This window comes from Eleginops maclovinus, chromosome 14 (genome assembly GCF_036324505.1).
Source record: "Eleginops maclovinus isolate JMC-PN-2008 ecotype Puerto Natales chromosome 14, JC_Emac_rtc_rv5, whole genome shotgun sequence".
Lineage (NCBI taxonomy): Eukaryota > Metazoa > Chordata > Actinopteri > Perciformes > Eleginopidae > Eleginops > Eleginops maclovinus.
The window spans coordinates 15197051-15215497 of NC_086362.1; the positions used below are offsets into that span (position 1 = coordinate 15197051).

The window sequence follows — 18447 nt, forward strand, 5'->3', positions numbered from 1 at the left end:
GAGTTTTGCATACTGTAGTTTAACCCATTTGTCTCATAGTCCCTGGCTGAAGGCTAGGGGAAATAGAACTATAGCTGCGTGCATCGTAGCTCCCCCTTCCTAAATCCAGGCCTTGGTTAAACCATACAATCCATCATGTGCACTTCAATGGTGCTGCTGTGGAGCAGGTGAGCAGCACCAAATTCCTGGGGGTCAACCTTACAACCTCTCCTAGAGCAACAACACCACGTCACTTGCCAAGCCAAAGCCAAAGCCCAGCAGGGCCTCTACTTCGTACGCAAACTGAAGAAAGCAGGAGCACCCACACCCATCATGCACACCTTCTACCAAGGCGCCATCGAGAGCATCCTCAGCAGCTGCATCACCTTGTGGTTCGGAAGCTGCACAGCATCGGACCGCAAGACCCTGCAGCGCATCGTGAACCCTACTGAGAGGATCATTGGTGCCTCACTCCCATCACTCCTGGACATTTACAACACCTAAAATAAGAGCCCCTAACCACTTTGCCACCGCCCTACATAGGTCTCTGCATTTGACCCATCCTAGTGTTAGGAGCAGTGGGCTGCCATTATGTACGGCGCCCGGGGAGCAGTGTAGGTAACCAGTGTCTTGCTCAGGGACACCACGGTGGCACTTGGTCTTTCGGGGACTTGAACTGGTGACCTTCCAGTTCCCAGGCCAAGCCCCTATGGACTTTGCCACCACCGCCCACTACGTGTCTCATGACCCCCTATTCCTCCAACTGCCTCTTCCCCCTCATGCCTTCAGGGAGAAGGTTCCGCAGCCTGAGGTTGAGCTTCACCCGACTGAAAAACTGCTTTTTCCACCCTCTACAGAGGGTGGTGAAAACTGCTCAGCACATCACCAGGACGGAGCTGCCATCCATGGAGGACCTCTACACCCAGCGGTGTAGGAAGAAGGCCGGTAGGATATTAAAGGACCCCCATCACCCCAGCAACAATCTGTTCTGTCTGCTGCCGTCTGGCAGACGGTACCGCAGCATCCGGACCAAGACCACCAGACTCAGAGACAGTTTTATACCACAGGCTATAAGACTACTGAACTCCTGAGCTGTGTGAATGTCTACTCACATCTGTTTATAGTACACACATACATATATATATATATTATACACATCTGCCATACATATCTGTTTATAGTACACATATCTATATATTATACATATCTGCCATATACATCTGTTATACGTAATATATGCATCTGCCCATACCTCCTCATTCAACAGTGTAAAGTGTTTAAATACTCTCAATGTATTCCAAATATGTATATATTTCACATCCTCAAATCTTTATTGTTGTTATTGTAAATATTCTTCTCTCTTTTTGCACTATTTTATTTATGTTATTTGCACCATGTATGTGGAGTTGTTGGAGGAGCACGCGACATCAGATTTTCATTGCCAACATATACGCTGTATCTGCTGTGCATATGACAAATAAAACCTTGAAACCTTGAAACCTTGAAACCCAGGATGTCAGGAGGCTGAACTCTCTCACCTCACTCCCACCTCTCCCCTCTGTCTCACCTCTCCACCCTGCCCCACACTGGACCTGGACTTGAACACCCCCCGACCGACACACAGACACAAAAATCCAGCACCACAGAATCAGAATCAGAATACCTTTAATAGTCCCATAGAGGGGAAATTTGCATTGTTACAGCAGAAACACCCAAAGACAGCTTAATGTTACACCCAAGATACTAAAAATATATATATATATACAAGAATCACAAAATTGCAAAATACAAACAAATAAAAGTACAATATTATATATATATATATCTCATATGCGCTATGTACATTTCTTAACATATATCCTGCATACTTTTGAAGTAACGGTTGTTATTTATTTTGTATATGTTGAGTGTTCTTTTATCTACACTTTTTCATGTCTATGTATATGTATTAATGTATGAATATACATATTTGTATATATATTGTATATTTTTGACTTTAATACCTTGGGACTGTGCGAAACAGCATTTCGATCTTTCTGTCTGTACACAAAAATTGAAAGATTGACAATAAAGTTGACTTTGACTTTTTTTTTTACTTTGACTTCGCTCAGATTCAGCCAGTCGGCTTGCTCCCCAATCTCTGCGAGTGGGACCCAGATATCCAAAAACGCCTTTTAGCTCCTAAATAGTGGAATGAGCTCCCCATTCCCCATCAGGACAGCAGAAAGATCTTCTCTCCTAAACTGAAAAAGCATCTGTTTCCATTGCATCTTGGCAATTAAATTCTTGCAACAACAAAAAAAGCAATTCAAAGAGTTAGCTTAGGCCTTGTCACAAATTCCCCAGCACTTACAATGGTAGGGCTTACTTGAAATGATTTTTTTCTGCACCTTCCCCTTGTTGTTCGGAGTTTGAATCTTTATGTTTATTGCACTTGTTGTAATTTGCTTTGTATAAAAGCGTTGGCTAAATGAACTGTATGTAACTCCTGTCTACGCAGCTAGAGAGGCCAAAGTCAGACAGAAAGTATCAATCGGCACTATATTTAGTTGTGTTAACAAAATGACAAGTCACAATGTACCAGATTTCCAGGTAAAATATAGACACAAAAAATGTTTAATTTGGACTAAATGAAATAGGTTTATAAGTTGATCAATAGAAAATTACAAAGATAATTGATAAAGTCACGATTTAAAAAAAGAAATTGGCAAACTCGCAAGATGGAGAATTGGTTGATTTTGTCTTTATCTTACAGGACAAAGTGTGTTATTAAGTTAAACGTTTAATGTAAGTGAACATAAGCTGTTAGGATTGAATCTCCATTTACTAGATTCTAGTTTTATTAAAAGGTTAGGCAAAATATATATTTTTAAAAAGCAATTAAACATACATAACACAACGTGAAAATTAACACTAAACCATTAAGCCTTTCTTAATGTCTAATTTATCACAAATATGTGCGGAATAACAGCTGTGGAACATTGTAACGCTGTCGTGCAAAATAAATCCCCTCCGTTTTTCATGCTCCTGGACTTTCACTCCATTGAAGTAACTACAAAGGCCTGTCATCTCTTGTTTTATTCAATTTAATTTGAGGAAAAACAACCTAGTGGAAGAATGTCCCACTGATAGAACTGTTGTCAAGAACATTTGTAAAAGAACACATTTCTGTTTACAATTCATATTTGAATCCAAACTGAAGAAACACTGTCCATCACCCCTGCGGCTCTCCATCAATACTCAACATATTCAGGTAAACCAACCCTTAAATTAGCATCAACAATGCATAAAACGAGCAAGTAAACCTAGTTTGTTAACTGGACTTTAACGTCACACTGTACCTTTTACATTTATATTTAATTGAACATGCCATTCTTTGCTCACTTAATATAAATAATATCCTACTTTGATATTGTTTTAGCTGTAATTTGGCCCTTCAATAGTGTTTTACCACGATAATTTACAGATTTCTATCTTCAAGATCAACTTGTCTATTTTTTACTGTTTAGTTCTGTTTTATTTTCTATATTCAGATGTTTATATTTTATAATGATTTATTTTCTACTCTTTTTCATTTCCAATTATGTGCAATGCCTTTTTTTTTTTTTTAATGCTGCTGTAATAAAAATGTTTCCCAATTTTGGGAAATCTTATCTTATCTTATCTTAAGTAAGCATCTTAAAGTGAACTATGGTTTGATTTTGATACATTTGTTAACATTTTTTTTCTGCTATAGAAAACAGGCGTGGATCAGATGGAGCTTCTTTACGCCAACCGGGACCCACTGCTCGAGTTTTCAGACACCATGGCTCAGTGGTACGGTGGCCTTCAGATAGCCAGGAAAGAGCAGAGAAAATTGGTGAGAAGATCCCGAGGAAAATACCCAGTAGACAGCTCCCCCTATTGGATGGTATATGTGATGGACTGCTCTATTGCTGAGCCACTACCAGCAGCCGCAGCCGGGAGGATAAGACGGGCAGGGATGCACCGATCTGAACTGAGTGAGTGTGTTTGGAGTTATGGTAGTGCCATAAAGAAGAGTCATGTTAAATGTATTCATTATTATTATTATTCAAAGTTCAAAGGCTTTATTCATACTGTATGCACAGCTACAGTTTAAATATGGCAATGACACTCTTAAGTCCCAGGCCCCTCAAACAATGCAACGTTTATATAAGACATAAAATAATAAAACATTGAAAAACATTTAACATTTATTAGTTTTTTATTTATATTTGACTCAATTTTTTACTTATTTTATGTTTTATTTTTAATAATTCTCAATGTCTTCCTCTTTATATTCCCACATTTATTTTAAAATGTATTTAACAATGTTTCTTAGTTTCATGGCACTCCAATGACTCCGTATGTATGGACATGTTGTAAATAAATAAATACACTATATAGACAAAAGTATTGAGACACCTACACATTACACCTACAGCATACCACATTCTTAGGCATTAATATGAAGTTGCCCCCCCCCCCCCCCCCCTTGCAGCTATAACAGCTTCCAAACTTCTGGGAAGGCTTTCTACAAGATTTTGGAGTGTGTCCCAGTTCATCCAGAAGAGCATTTGTGAGGTCAGACCCTCATGATGGACGAGAAGGCCTCTCTCTCTGTTATAGTTCATCCCAAAGGTGTTCAGTGGGGTTGAGGTCAGGGCTCTGTGGGGGCCATTCAAGTTCTTCCACACCGACTAATCCAACCAGGCCTTTATGGACCTTGCTTTGTGCACTGGGGCACAGTCATGCTGCAACAGAAAAGGGCCTTCCCCAAACTGTTTCCCAAAGCTGGAAGCATAGAATAGTCCAGAATGACTCTGTGAGATAAAGCATTAAGAATCCCCTCCACTGGAACTAAGGGGCCGAGGCCAACCCCAAAAAAACATCCCATAGTATTATCCCTCCTCCACTAAACTTTACAGTTGGCACAATGCAGTCAGGCAGGTAACGTTCTCCTAGCATTCTCCAAACCCAGACCCATCCATCAGACTGCCAGATAGAGAAGCGTGATTGTTCCCTCCACAGAACATGTTTCCACTGCTCCAGAGTCCAATGGCGGCGTGCTGTACACTCCTCCATCCCACGCTTGGCATTGTGCTTGGTGATGTTAAGCTTGCATTAAGCTCCAGGTGCAGTTCTGGTTCTGATATTATTACAGAGCTGGTTTGAAGCTCTGCAGTTATTGAGTCAACAGAGCTTTGCCACTTTTACGCACTATGCACTCGGCGATAACTTTACATGGTCTGCCACTTCATGGCTGAGTTGTTGTGGTTCCTAAACATTTCCACTTTGGAATAACACCACTTACAGATGATCGTGGAATATCTAGAAGAGAAGAAATTTCACAAACTGACATGTTGCCAAGGTGGCATCCTATTACAGTACCACGTTCAGTGAGCTCTTTAGAACTACGCATTCTTTCACAAATGTTTGTGAAGGCAGACTGCATGGCTAGGTACTTGATTGTATACACCTACTGTATGGAAATGGGACAGAATGAAACACCTGAGTTGAATGATTAAGAGGGGTGTCCCAATACTTCTGTCTATACAGTGTATATATATTAATGAATCCCTTGTTGGGTCATTCAACTTCAACTTTTTAGGATGAGGGAATTATTCACACACAATAAGTAGAATAACATGATTTATTTAGCTGTTAGCTAACATTTGCTTACATGTTATGGAGAGCTGTGTTAATGTTATACCCAATAACTGGTATGTGCTTTAGCAGTTATGTGATCCTTTTATATTAAAAAGCCGATAATTGTAATGCTTGAATATCTAACTTTAGTGTGTATATAGGGTGCGTTCACAACAGAGTTTAGGTAATGTTTTTATTCACTTCTTTTGCAGCTTATGTGACAAGAACACTGTTATATGTTGGATGAGTCTTAGTAAGGAACTGTAGTCAGAGTGAGGCTAGTTCACCACTTAAAACTGTTAGCATGGAGGAATAGAGTCAGGCTAGCTGCTCCAGTGTATCACGACTCTTACACCAACATAAGGTTCTTGTCTGTCTTTTCATCTGAATGAGTGTAAGAAAAGAACGATTTGCAAACTGGAAACAAACCAGTCGCATAATCCATTATTTTTATGAATTGAGCTGATAAGTTAGATAGGGTGTTTGAGTTTAGTGAGTAGCACAATGTATCATTAAATTAAACGGTGTCCAAATCTCTGCAGCAGTGGCTCAGTAAGTAGGGGCTTGGACTGGGAATCTTAGGGTTGCCGGTTCAAGTCCCCAAACAGACTTGAAAAAATATGGAAAGTGGACTGCTACTTGGAGAGGTCCCAGTTCACCTCCTAGGCCCTGCTGTGGTACCCTTGAGCAAGGCACCGGACATCTCCATCCCCCCCCTCCCCATTGCTCCCCGGGCGCTGCACGATAGCTGCCCACTGCTCCTAGTACTAGAATGGGTTAAATGCAGAGGACCAATTTCACTGTGTGTGCTCTGCTGTGTGCATGTATGTGCATAATAAAGAGGGTTTCATCCTCCGATTCTTCTTCTTCTATACAGATTTGGACACATGCATTGCAATAGCAAGCCATGCTCACTAACGTGTCATATTTCTCCTGCATTGTCCTGGTTTTCTTTGCAGGGAAATATGATGGGAAGAGTATCCTGTTGGTTATGGATTCTTCGGGGCTCCCCCTTGGTTTTGATGTGTTAGACAAAGCGTCGTCCTCCTGCTCCTTCAGTACAGACCTCGCTGAAGGAGACAGTGTAGAAGACACTAGGACTTTCTACAACATTTTAACCCTGCTGCAGAGGTGCATGGACGCCCCAATGGGGGGTGGGCTGCCACGACAACCCTGGAGACTGAAGGTCAACGACAAGACCCTGCACAGGTGGGACAGAAACAGCAGCTGCAGATACTTTGCAGTCACTGACATTTGATGTTTTAGGAATTCACAGGAATTCCCCTAAATGTGTCACTAACTGCAACCCTAGTAAATGTGCTGCTTTATAATTGGAAACAGAACCTGAAATAAGATCAACACATCACAACAGACTCATTGTATCTGTTTACTTGCAGGCTGCTGCGCAATCAAATGCTCAAAAAGGGAAACAATATGTTGGACGAGGAGATGTGTCCCCGGGCCGTCAGACTCTGTGAGTCTCCAGATCAGAAGGGCCTTTCAGCATTCAGCCTGCGCTGGCCTCCGATATACTACTGTCATAACTGTAAGACACGCTCCTTCCCCAGCCGGCTGAAGGAATGGTGAGATGTGTTTGTGCATACAGAGTCAAAAAAGAACCAATGACAGACCGAATACATACAATGTTTCTTTTTAGAAAGAAAAGGGCAAAAGTTCTGTATTTACGTATATAGCGTCTTGCTTGTCTTAGCAACCACTAAGAGCATTTGTTTTAATTCTCACACACACTCATACACTGCCATTCAAAGTGCCACCTGTAGCAATAAGGAATCACACTGATGACACAGCCTGATCCAATCTATATGTTAAGTTAGCAGTGTTAGCAATTCAAATTTAGCCAGCGCTACATCTAGCGGCAGCTCCGAAGCCACACAGCCTGGAGTGCTGATCCGACAGGAAGTCGGTGCGGTCCGGGATCAGCAACATTTCTGCTGCTGACTCATGGTCCTTCTCTGGAACTGACAACAGTTCCTCTTTTTCCAAAGAGGTCCTCTTCTTGCCTCATTTGACAAAGGATTTTGACGTTAGCTCCATACACATGTTATCAGCAGTTAAGCAAGATCTTTTTTCTCTTAAGATTTAAAAAAAAAACTATGACATGGCTTCGATTTGTGCCATTTTAGTTCATTTCTAGTTTAATTTTGCTCACAAATTAAAGCACCACAAGTCAAGATATATTGACTTTATATATTAAACTCTGATAATGAAACCGTCATGTATAATCCCAGTTCACCTCCTAGGCCCTGCTGTGGTGCCCTTGAGCAAGGCACCGGACACCTCCAGTCCCCCCTCCCCATTGCTCCCCGGGCGCTGCACAATAGCTGCCCACTGCTCCTAGCACTAGGATGGGTTAAATGCAGAGGACCAATTTCACTGTGTGTGCTCTGCTGTGTGCATCTTTGTGACAACAAAGAGGGTTTCATCCTCCGATTCTATCTTCTTATTGCCATGTTAATTTAATTTTTAAGTCTGGATTTTGACTTCATGATCAATTTAATAATGACACCACCCACAGATGTGGTTTTAGGATTGCAGGTATTGTTCTGTGTTCTTACCTAGGTGCATGACATAAGATTTACCCATAGGTTAACTCTTAAATGGGCAAGCATGTATACATGATTTTGAAAATGAATGAATTGCTATTTTCTAATGTATTTAGGCTTTGATGACACATCATATTTCACATTTTATACTATTACAGTATCTCCTGAAATACTTTGCCCATTTAGGGTATATATTTGATATATTATCAAACCCATATTGCATCTATATGACACCTTTATAACACTGTTATTTCACCATCATAACACCCACATTACATGCATACAGTACACACCTGTAACATCCGTATTACACCAATATTACACTTTTATTACACCCATTTCACCCATTTATATTACAATTTGTTTAGACCCATGTTACACATTGACACAGACTGTCAAATCACTGTATCCACATAAACTATTTATGGCTTAAATGTTATATTTAAAATATAAAGTTTTGGGTATACCCCCCCGTCTCTATTTTTAAATGCCTGCTGTGGTTATCTCTCCGCAGCTCCTGGTGTAAGGCAGTGTTTTACTGTGGAGGGTGTTTCCTCGCAGATAACAAACACTGGTGTGCCAAACTGTTTCATTACATGAAGCACGGAGCCAAGCTGGAAGAGCTTCCGTTCAGCTACACAGCAGGTTCATGTGTTATTCCCTCAGAAACAAACCTGTTTATTCATTTAAGACTTTTACATTTAAAATTCCACATAATGATCCTATCATTTAAATATGCAATGCCTTAAATGTTAGTATGCAGGTTATATGTATATATGGCACATTATACTTTATTGCATGTGTTAGCTACAGTAGTCAAGCAATACAAGTTACTTAAAATTCCTCCATACACAGAGTCAGTTAAAAGCAATATTTCCACCCCTTTCAATCTCCCATTTGACTTTATACCTCTCTTTTTCTCCTTGTAGAAGTCACATCTGAGGACTTCAGTTTGGAGGACTTCCTGTTCACAAACAAACTGGTGACCAGCTACTGGCTGCACTGGAGCCAGCTGGTGCACTCGGTCACAGCAGACTCATACTGCGACTGGCTGGAAGGTAAGGTCCAGTAGCCCTGTCACTGAGAACATTTCAACCCTGCCCATACACTGATAGTGTTCATTTGCATATCAATAGCACAACAAAATAATTAAAAAGAAAACCTACACTTCAGCAGATACTGTGCTAATATTCAATTAGATATTGTCATTATAAAAATCATACAGTGATGTAACAAATAGGATTTTGTAGGTTTTCCCACTTACAAAGCATGTAGAGGTCTGTAATTTTTATCATAGGTACACTTCACTGTGAGATGGAATGTAAAAATCCAGAAAATCACATTGTATGATTTTTAAATAATTAATTTGCATTTTATTGCATGACATAAGTATTTGATCACCTACCAACAAGTAAGAATTCTGGCTCTCACAGACCTGTTAGTGTTTCTTTATGATACAAATTACAGACTTCTACATGCTTTGTAAGTGGGAAAACCTGCAAAATCGGCAGTGTATCAAATACTTGTTCTACACACTGTATGTGTATAATCCATGTGTGTTCAGGTCACAGCCATGCCTACGAGCCTCTCAAACAGGAAGCAGAAATACTGATGTGTGGACCAGATCCCAAACACCCCCCCAGCCTCAGTGAACCCCTTGGTAGGCAGAAGATTGGAACCGAATATACTTTCTGTCTATCAAATGAACCCTCATGCCTCACTTTAAAGAAATATGCATCATAAATGTGTTACATTCATATTATTTTCCATTTAGACTGAGTTAAATATTCAAACCAACAAAAAACATGATACTAATTACCAAATGCTGATTCATATATATTTTTAGGAGAAAATATACACAAATTATTTTTGAGTATTAGTAGTGTTGTTTTTTTCCCTCCCACATGGAAATGGCTCAATTGGATGGTAAATAGTAAAAGCCACAGTAATGGCTTCAGATTTGGAGCCTGGTAGGATTGAAGGCAGGATTTTCTGCTGTTGAAACAGTGGTGATTTTGGGTTTCCATTGGGACATTATAGTCTTGAGTGTCTGTATTTTGGCTACAAGTTTATTAGAGATTTATTATTATTATTTTTATGGGATTATACCATGCCACCGACAGCCACGAGACTGAAAAATATAAAAGTGAAACATGTCTATAGTGACACAACGATGGTGAGACTCTACCACTGATGCGTATATTTTCCTGTATTTCCTCTCAGTGTCGTGGCGCCAGTACTATGGATGGAGGGGTCTCAGTCTGAGCTCTGTCGTGGCCCCTCTGCTCAGCTCCACTCTCTCCATCTATTACATCATCACCTCCCTGCTACCCAAGCACCGTGAGTGTTTTCACAGGGTTTAAGGTCTCAACAAGGACAGAGGGAGGACAGTCGGGATTGGTTTCAGGCTGAAACTTGATTTAAGCTGCATTAAAATATTAAAAATTCAATGTCATTTGAAGTAAGGAAAGGGTATGAAATACATTAATGAGAATAAAAAGTACATACAGTAGGATGGCTGTGTGTGTGTGTGTGTGTGTGTGTGTGTGTGTGTGTGTGTGTGTGTGTGTGTGTGTGTGTGTGTGTGTGTGTGTGTGTGTGTGTGTGTGTGTGTGTGTGTGTGTGTGTGTGTACCTCCTCTCTCAGTTCCAGAGATGCACATCCTGAAGAAACAGTCCCTGAGAATCCACATCATCGAGTCCTACAGGGAGTCCCAAACTCTGGTCACCTTCTGGGTGAGATTTTACAGCCGTTATATTGCCTTCAGAAGTATTTTATTAACGTAGTCAGAATCTTCTGTGTGGCTTTTACTAAATGACGTGTTTACACCAAACCTATTCCAGGGCAACCCGTTGTTCCGACGGCCCATCACTCCAAAGCTAATCTTCCAGATGGCCCATTTGACCCAGAACAAATGCACACTTTTACAAATACACACTCTACCTACAGCTCACATTAGCATGGCATGGCTAATTATGATGCAAAATGACATCATCATTTTGAAATCCTACTGTGACAAAGCCACAACCCCCTGTGATTGGAGGCAGTGTTGGGATGTTCATGCCTGTATAATAAATGTCACTCATTCTGCATGATGGTTAGCGCTGTGCCTTAGTTCTGAGGGTTGTTTATTTCCTGTTGAGTGTTTTTTTTGTTGCAACTATGGACTATATTTACAACAAATAACTATTGGGGTTTTTAAATAATTGGCCATCGGAACAATTGCAATTTACCTCGTTTTTTCTCCTACATTTAGCTTGGTTTTTGTATCATTTGTCTCGACAAATGGCGGCTCTTTCGATTATTTTTCAGTTTTCTCACACTTTTGTTACTCTTTTTTTATTTTCTATCCTATTTGAGTGACGTGCTGGAGTGGTTTGACTGGCCATCACTTTGAACCTCCTGTCTGTATTTCTCCTACAGGAACTATCAGTGCTTCTGCCACATGTGACCTTTGACCTGGTGTTCATCCGTGAGCGTCTCCCCTGCTGGTGTGACAAAGTGCAGCTTGTGATACAGAAAGTGGTAGGCATATGCAATATATATATTTTGGTTCTTGGCATTCAGTTCTTAATCAGAATCAGATCTTTTCTAAAGACTACACAGTGGAAAACCTTTACATCTGTTTAGGATCTGTTAGTGTGGCAGCAACGTTTGTCACTTCTAATTTTCTCTTTCTTGTTTAAAATCAATCACACAGCAGAACTGTTGTCACTTTACGATATTGATTGTGTCAGCCCCACTGACAGCCAGGGACCTTTCCACACTAGTGAAACGTGTGAGGAACAGATATAAGGTTGCATGTTTGAATGTGTTGATCTGCACCTGATAGTTTTCATCAGCCCTAAGCCCAAATCAAACAGCTTTCTGTTACTTACTGTTAGGCTCTGAACGAGCAACTAGTTGAACCCACACTACAAACACTGAAGACGAAGGGTGGAGTGGAGTGAAAATGGTTTATTTGACAGAAATAGGATTGGGTCTGGGAGTAGTGGCCGTGTTAGGAAAAGGGAGGAGCAGGCAGGGAAATCCAGTGGACGGAGCAGGGGGGGACTAGGAAGGATGGCCCAGGGAATCAAGCTAGGAGAGTGAAGGCTGAGGATCAAGTCAAAAGGCGTGAGGGGCTGGACGTGGCTGGTGGAGTATCAGGTGGATCACTGCAGGTTTAACGACGAACTGGCAAGGGCTGGAGATAACAACCGGGATTTGATACAGGTGTAGGTGAGCAGTGGCAATCAGTGGGATGAGCTGCAGCTGAGGAGGTGTAGAGGCGGGAATCCAAAAGTAGGTCAGCCACATCCAGCCAGGGAGACAGGGTTAGACAGACACAAACAGGTAGGCAGTACTGTGGATCCTCACACTTGTCCAGCTGCCTTTCCAGACATGAACAGAAACATATGTAAATGAGAGTAAATAACAGCGGACTGAAAACAGGTTGAACCAGCTGAGTGGATTAAAATTGCCCCACTGAGGACCATATGTTGGCTGCTTTGTTTGCCAAGTGGAAATAAAAGCGACCGATACTGGAAATGCCTTTGTGAACGTTCGTTATAAAAGTCTCAGTTTGAGTGGAACACGTATGGAATACTGTGTTTAAAGGCACTTTGAACAATGAAAGACCTGTCAATCCTCCAGGACTACCAGTAGTGGAAAGTAACATTTACTCAAGTATTGTACTTAAGTACTTATTTGACATATGTGTACTTTAATTGAGTATTTCCAATTATTGCTACTTTATACTTCTAATCCACTACATTTCAGAGGCAAATATTTAACTTTTACTCCACTCCACCTATATTAACCCTCACAGTTACTTTATCCTTATAAAACACATCATATGCTGATATGGTATTATGCCGTACTGTAATACTAATAGTAGTAGTAGTAGTAGTAGTATCTACATTTGGTCCACATTGACCAACAACAATACTACTACTATTACTTGAGTAATGGATCTGAGTACACCTTCCAACAATGAGAACTACATATGTGCTAACTCAAATCTAAATTGTAAAGTGTATATTGTATTTAATGTTTACATTTTGGGAGTTTGATAGGCTATGCAAGCATAATGCACACTGCCTTTATTGTGCATATTTGTATATTTATATTGAGTATTCAATATATATACTCTCCAGATATGTATCCTTCATTATTGACATGTACCATATATATTCAGTTTATTTTTGTATCATTATTTTTGATTTATTTCTTATTAATGTGCCAAGTCTTATCTATGCTGCTGTGATTGGGATCAGTATATCTTATCATATATGATATTCAGTCATGTCAGCGTACACTCACACTCACACTCACACTAACACTCACACTCACACACAGTGCACTGACGTTGCTGTGTCTGCTCAGAATGGCAGGGTGGTGCTCACTGACTGCAGCCTGATGCCCCCTGAGGGAGCTGCCAGGAGGAGCGTCAGAGTGAGACTGCACCGCAGCAGCTACAGCACACTGCAGGAGCCTCAGCCCGACCTGGTCATCGGTGTGTGTTTGTGTTCACTTTCAAGCTGTACACTGGATGCTTATTTTCGTTTTTTTCATGTGTTCATCTGTATGAGAAATGTTTTATGGCCTGTTGAATGGTGGGAAGGAAGCTAACTTCTAAAGACAGCCGTTGTTTGTGAGCAGCTGCTTTAATGTTCTGTGTTTGTTGATCCACAGGTTTCAAGCCGGCCTTCCCGCAAAATGACTCTTGGTTCAGCACTCTCCCAAAACTCCAGGTTACAAATATAAGAATCACACAAGACTGGTCATGTTAGAGTTGCTCACACACCAAATCACTAAAAAAAAGGCTTTTGGAAATTCTGGTATTTTTCCACCTGGATCTTATCTTTAACAATAGCAGAAATGTAAAAGCTACAGTTTGTCATTCTAAAACAATGGACCACATTGATCTCAGTCCTACCAATCATTGCAAATGTGGGTTGTGTGTTAACCGTTGAGCAATCACATTTAAATATTTTGGAAAATTAATGTATTGCTATTTTCTAAATTACACCCATATCACACATAAATACTAATACAGTTTTTACACCCGTATTACACTGTTATTACTCACATATTACAGTCATGTCACACCAGTATTATACCCATATTATACCAGAATTACACTTTATTACACCACATTAAACACTAAAACACCTATATTACACCCCTATTATACCCATGTTACACTATATACTGTTATTCCACCTATATCCCACTGTGATTAAGCCAATTTTTCACATGGAAACAGAAACCATTTAAGGGTAAGCCTGCCAAAGTAGGGACGGTAAGGAATGTAAACAGGTTGCAGAATCAAAAATAACTTGAATAACCTTGAAGCCGATATGACAACCAATCCTGTAACTGACAATCAATAAAGGTGTCACTCAAACGGGCATTTTTAATGACATCACCATACCACTGCACAACTCCAAGGCTGACTGACAGCATGGTCCTTTGTGTCCAGTCTCTGAGGGTCCCAGCCTTCTTCTGTGAGATGAGCGAGCTGAGGTGTGAGCGCAGTCAGCAGGTGATGAGAGAGGCCACCGGGGGGGCTGTGTCCAAACCCACCATCAACCCTTTCCACTGCCCGCTGCGCAAAAATGGAGGAGATAACCGGCTGCCGCGGTGGGAAACGTTTAAATACTATCTTCATACCACCTGCAGGCCCTTTTTTTGAGGAGTGACCTTTGATATGTTACATTGTGACATAGTCAGTTCCATTTTGGATCTGAAATTATTTTTGAAAAATACCCTGGTATTTAAAGCTTTGACATAAAAAAAGCTCTTGTTGAACTTTGATTCTCTTCCGTATCTTCTCTTTATCAGCAGACAGCGATGTAGTTATCGTTAGGCTTCCTTGTTAAAATGACCAACACCACTGATTATAGATCTGATCAGCTTTAGAGTAGTTAATAGCTAAAATGCTAAAAGAGATGTTTAAGAGCTGGCGGTTGAATGCTGACAATTAAAGGTTTCTTGAGAAGTAAAATTGTTTTCCTCCCTGTGTGTGGAGGACCGACTCCTTTCTGTCTTCTCCACTGACAAAACTGATTGGTATATAGTATAGTTCCATTTTAACTTTAATCAAATTTGAGCCAAACTAGATATGACTCAAGAGTGTACACTGATTAAACAAATTGATTTGTTACTCAACATGGATTCAATCCAAATCTACCAAAAGTTTTGGCTGAGATAACAATGATTTTTAAGACCAAGGGCTGCACATCTCTATCACTCCGCCAAACAGGTCATGGCAGGAATTACCTGCAGCTAACCTGAGGTCTACATACACTTATTTCATTTGATTTGATTGTCGTTGATTTATAGAAAGTGATTCACAAAAATGCAGGAAGTAATACATGTCTGAATCTGTGTGGATTGACACAGTTGTTATAAGTGAAGTCAAAAATCCTTGGTCCAACAGAAACAGATGGTCCAGTTTCAAAAGCAGAAGGTCATGCAGCTTCTGATTTAGTGTATCCACATCTAATTCTGATTCAGTAAGTGCTTATGAAACATTTTCTTTTTCTAATGTTGTGTCAAACGTTCAATCTAAATGGCAGAAACATAATATGATATGATAGATTTGGACATGTTTTGCTGCATCACTGTAATTCCTACGCATTGGACCATCTTTAACACTTTTTTTTCCTCTGCGTTGCAACTATAATCTTGTTATTCTGTACTCATTGTTATTGTTTTGTGTCTCATTGTTTCCTAGATATTCCAATGGATTTATCTTCCACCTCTTGTACAAGCCTTCAGCCAATAAGCCGCAGCCTGTGATGCAGACACTCAGTGATCTTCGCTCAGCCTCCCTGTCCCCGCAGCGGACCTTCAGAGAGAGGAAGGCTGAGCAGCACTGGGGCAAAAATGGAAAAAAAGAAAAGACTAATCAAAAATAAATACCATTTAAAAAAAGTGAGTTGCAGCTCTTTTTGAAAAGGCATGAGGAAAAAATTGCGCAAAAAATGACCCTTCCTCTGGTTTGAAATATATATTTCTATTTCAGTTGGAGCAGTTAGTTAAATAATTGATTAATTAATCAATACATTCATATCTTGCAAAAAATAATTTTGAATAAAATGTCATTTGTTCCAGCTTTTATGATATGCAAATTTGCAGTTTTATATATGAATATGTTTTGGTGATGGACTGTTGGTCGTTTGTTGATACTGAAAAAAGTGATACTTTATAGCTGGGTGACATGAATATTCAAAGACGAAACCTCCCCCTCTCAAAACATGACCAGTCAACTGACTGACTCGCTGCATGTGTTGCTCTTTGTCCTGTTTACACATGCAGACTAACTCATGCAGTTCTAAGGAAGACCAGGACACTTTTTTTTGCAATCCTGTAAGTAAGGCAATGTGTTGAAAACAGAACCAGAAAGAAATAGCATGGACTCTTGACCAAGTAACTGCTTTAGGATGTCACTAGCACAATCACAAAATCATACATTCCTTTCATAAAATTGTCCCTGTTGGAGCAGAATGTAATCTAGTATTAGTATAGCCCTTCACTTCCAATGTGTCCAGGGCCAAATATGAGTCTGTATGAGGGTGTCTAATGTAAATCTACTATTCCATTCATATCCATTATGTCATAATAACTTGCTACAGGCGTGGCTCTACATCCATTAACCCCCCCCCGCCCGAGCCTGTCACTCGTTTAAATAAAAAGGCCTGCTGCACTTCTTTCTCCCATGTTGCTGTGCACTGCTTGTTATTCTTCAGGGGAATTTGGAAAGCAGCCACCTCCACCGCATTCTGCCCAAATTGCTGGTTCTAAGACTTCCTGACATCTGGCCACCACAGAGAGGGAACGGGAAGATGGATGAGCAGGGCTCCTTACCTTGGTCCTGGTTGTCTCATACAGGAGGTGATATATGAGCACCACTATGGTTCATTCAGTACTATAAGTTGCAAAAAAGAAGCTATACGTCTTCAATTTTCTTGTTTGGGGATCCAGTATGGGCCTACTGTAGAAACTGATAACACTTTAGACTGTTTAAATAGATATAAAGGCTGGTAAACCCATGCTTGCAAAGGGCCATATAAACTAATTTAATTATAATTGACTTTAAATTAATTACCCTTTTTAATATTGACTCATTTTATTTCTCCAATGGAATGAGCAGCTTGCTATAGATATTAAATTGGAAAGTGCAGTTACAGAATCCTTCAGATCATAAGCAAATGTGTGAAAGAAACACATTCTTAAGAGGTGGACAGTAACTAAATACATTTAATCAAGTATTGTACTTTAGTATCTTTTAGACAAAATTGTACTTAACTTAGGTATATCCATTTTATACTACTATGTACTTCCACTCCACTACATAACAATATTGAAGTTTTTATTGAACACTCTTTACTGGTTACATTTTGTATAGAAAAACACTTGATATACTAATGTCATATGATGCAGTACATTACTATTAAACCCAGTATTTTACAAAGTCTCTAAAATCTGCTCCACACTGACAAACTACACTCTTAAAGAGCCATTTTTTACCTTTACATTTAGCTGATAAATATGTTGTACTTAATATTATTCTGAAAAGGGGTCATTTTGCAGAGTACTTGTACTGCTATATATAAATTGATGCAAATACTTTTCTACTTTTACTTAAGTAACATTTTGAATACAGGATTATTATTTTTTACTTGTAATGGTGTATTTTAAGACAGTAAGGGTAAAGTAAAGGCTCTGATTCCTTCTTCCACCTCTGCACATAATCCTATACAAAAAAATAGCAATTCTCAAAAAGGTCATTAAGCTAAGATGAAATAGAAAAGGACTATAGACTGAAGTCAAACGAAGATGCTCTTTAATATGTAAAGGTTTTGAAAACACTGTTGAAGGAAACATAATGTGATGTAGGCCTAACATAAGACCTGATCCACCCTGCTTTAGCATGAGGACTCTGTGTGTCCACTGCAACTTTCCACAGTATGAACAAAGAAAGGACGGAGGCAGCTGAAGGCTCTGTGTAAAGGTTCAGATCCTGAGGCACTCTAAGGATTACTCAACGGGGACGGACTGTGCATCTTAAACAGAGAACATGAGGATCAGCATGGCACGGCACGGCAGGGTTTACGCAGTGTGTCTTTGATATTCCATGGATATTAGTATGGAGGACTAAACAGCAAACATAGAAAAAGAGAAAACTCAAAGCTTTTAAACAATTCGGTTCTCTCCGTTAAACAGCCTCAAGGCACGCAGTTATTCAGAATGAAACCGGAAACGG

General features: G+C 40.0%; 1 protein-coding gene across 1 annotated transcript; it reads left to right on the plus strand.

Annotated features, from left to right (window-relative positions):
- The first annotated feature begins 312 nt into the window (after positions 1-312).
- Positions 313-16504, plus strand: LOC134876324 (zinc finger MYND domain-containing protein 15-like). The gene is made up of 14 exons (XM_063901316.1): positions 313-442; positions 6588-6837; positions 7026-7211; positions 8707-8837; positions 9122-9250; positions 9757-9852; positions 10416-10532; positions 10839-10927; positions 11616-11717; positions 13560-13689; positions 13869-13927; positions 14659-14819; positions 15916-16061; positions 16500-16504. The coding sequence occupies exons 1-14, from the start codon at positions 313-315 to the stop codon at positions 16502-16504; spliced, it is 1731 nt and encodes a 576-aa protein (XP_063757386.1).
- Positions 16505-18447: the final 1943 nt, after the last annotated feature.

What these genes read in the sequence shown, in the direction of transcription:
- LOC134876324 (XM_063901316.1), top strand. Translation starts at nt 313, where the DNA reads ATGCACACCTTCTACCAAGGCGCCATCGAGAGCATCCTCAGCAGCTGC. An exon ending in AACGACAAGACCCTGCACAG is followed by an intron (nt 6,838 to 7,025) that starts GTGGGACAGAAA and finishes GTTTACTTGCAG; the next exon opens with GCTGCTGCGCAATCAAATGC. An exon ending in ATACTGCGACTGGCTGGAAG is followed by an intron (nt 9,251 to 9,756) that starts GTAAGGTCCAGT and finishes ATGTGTGTTCAG; the next exon opens with GTCACAGCCATGCCTACGAG.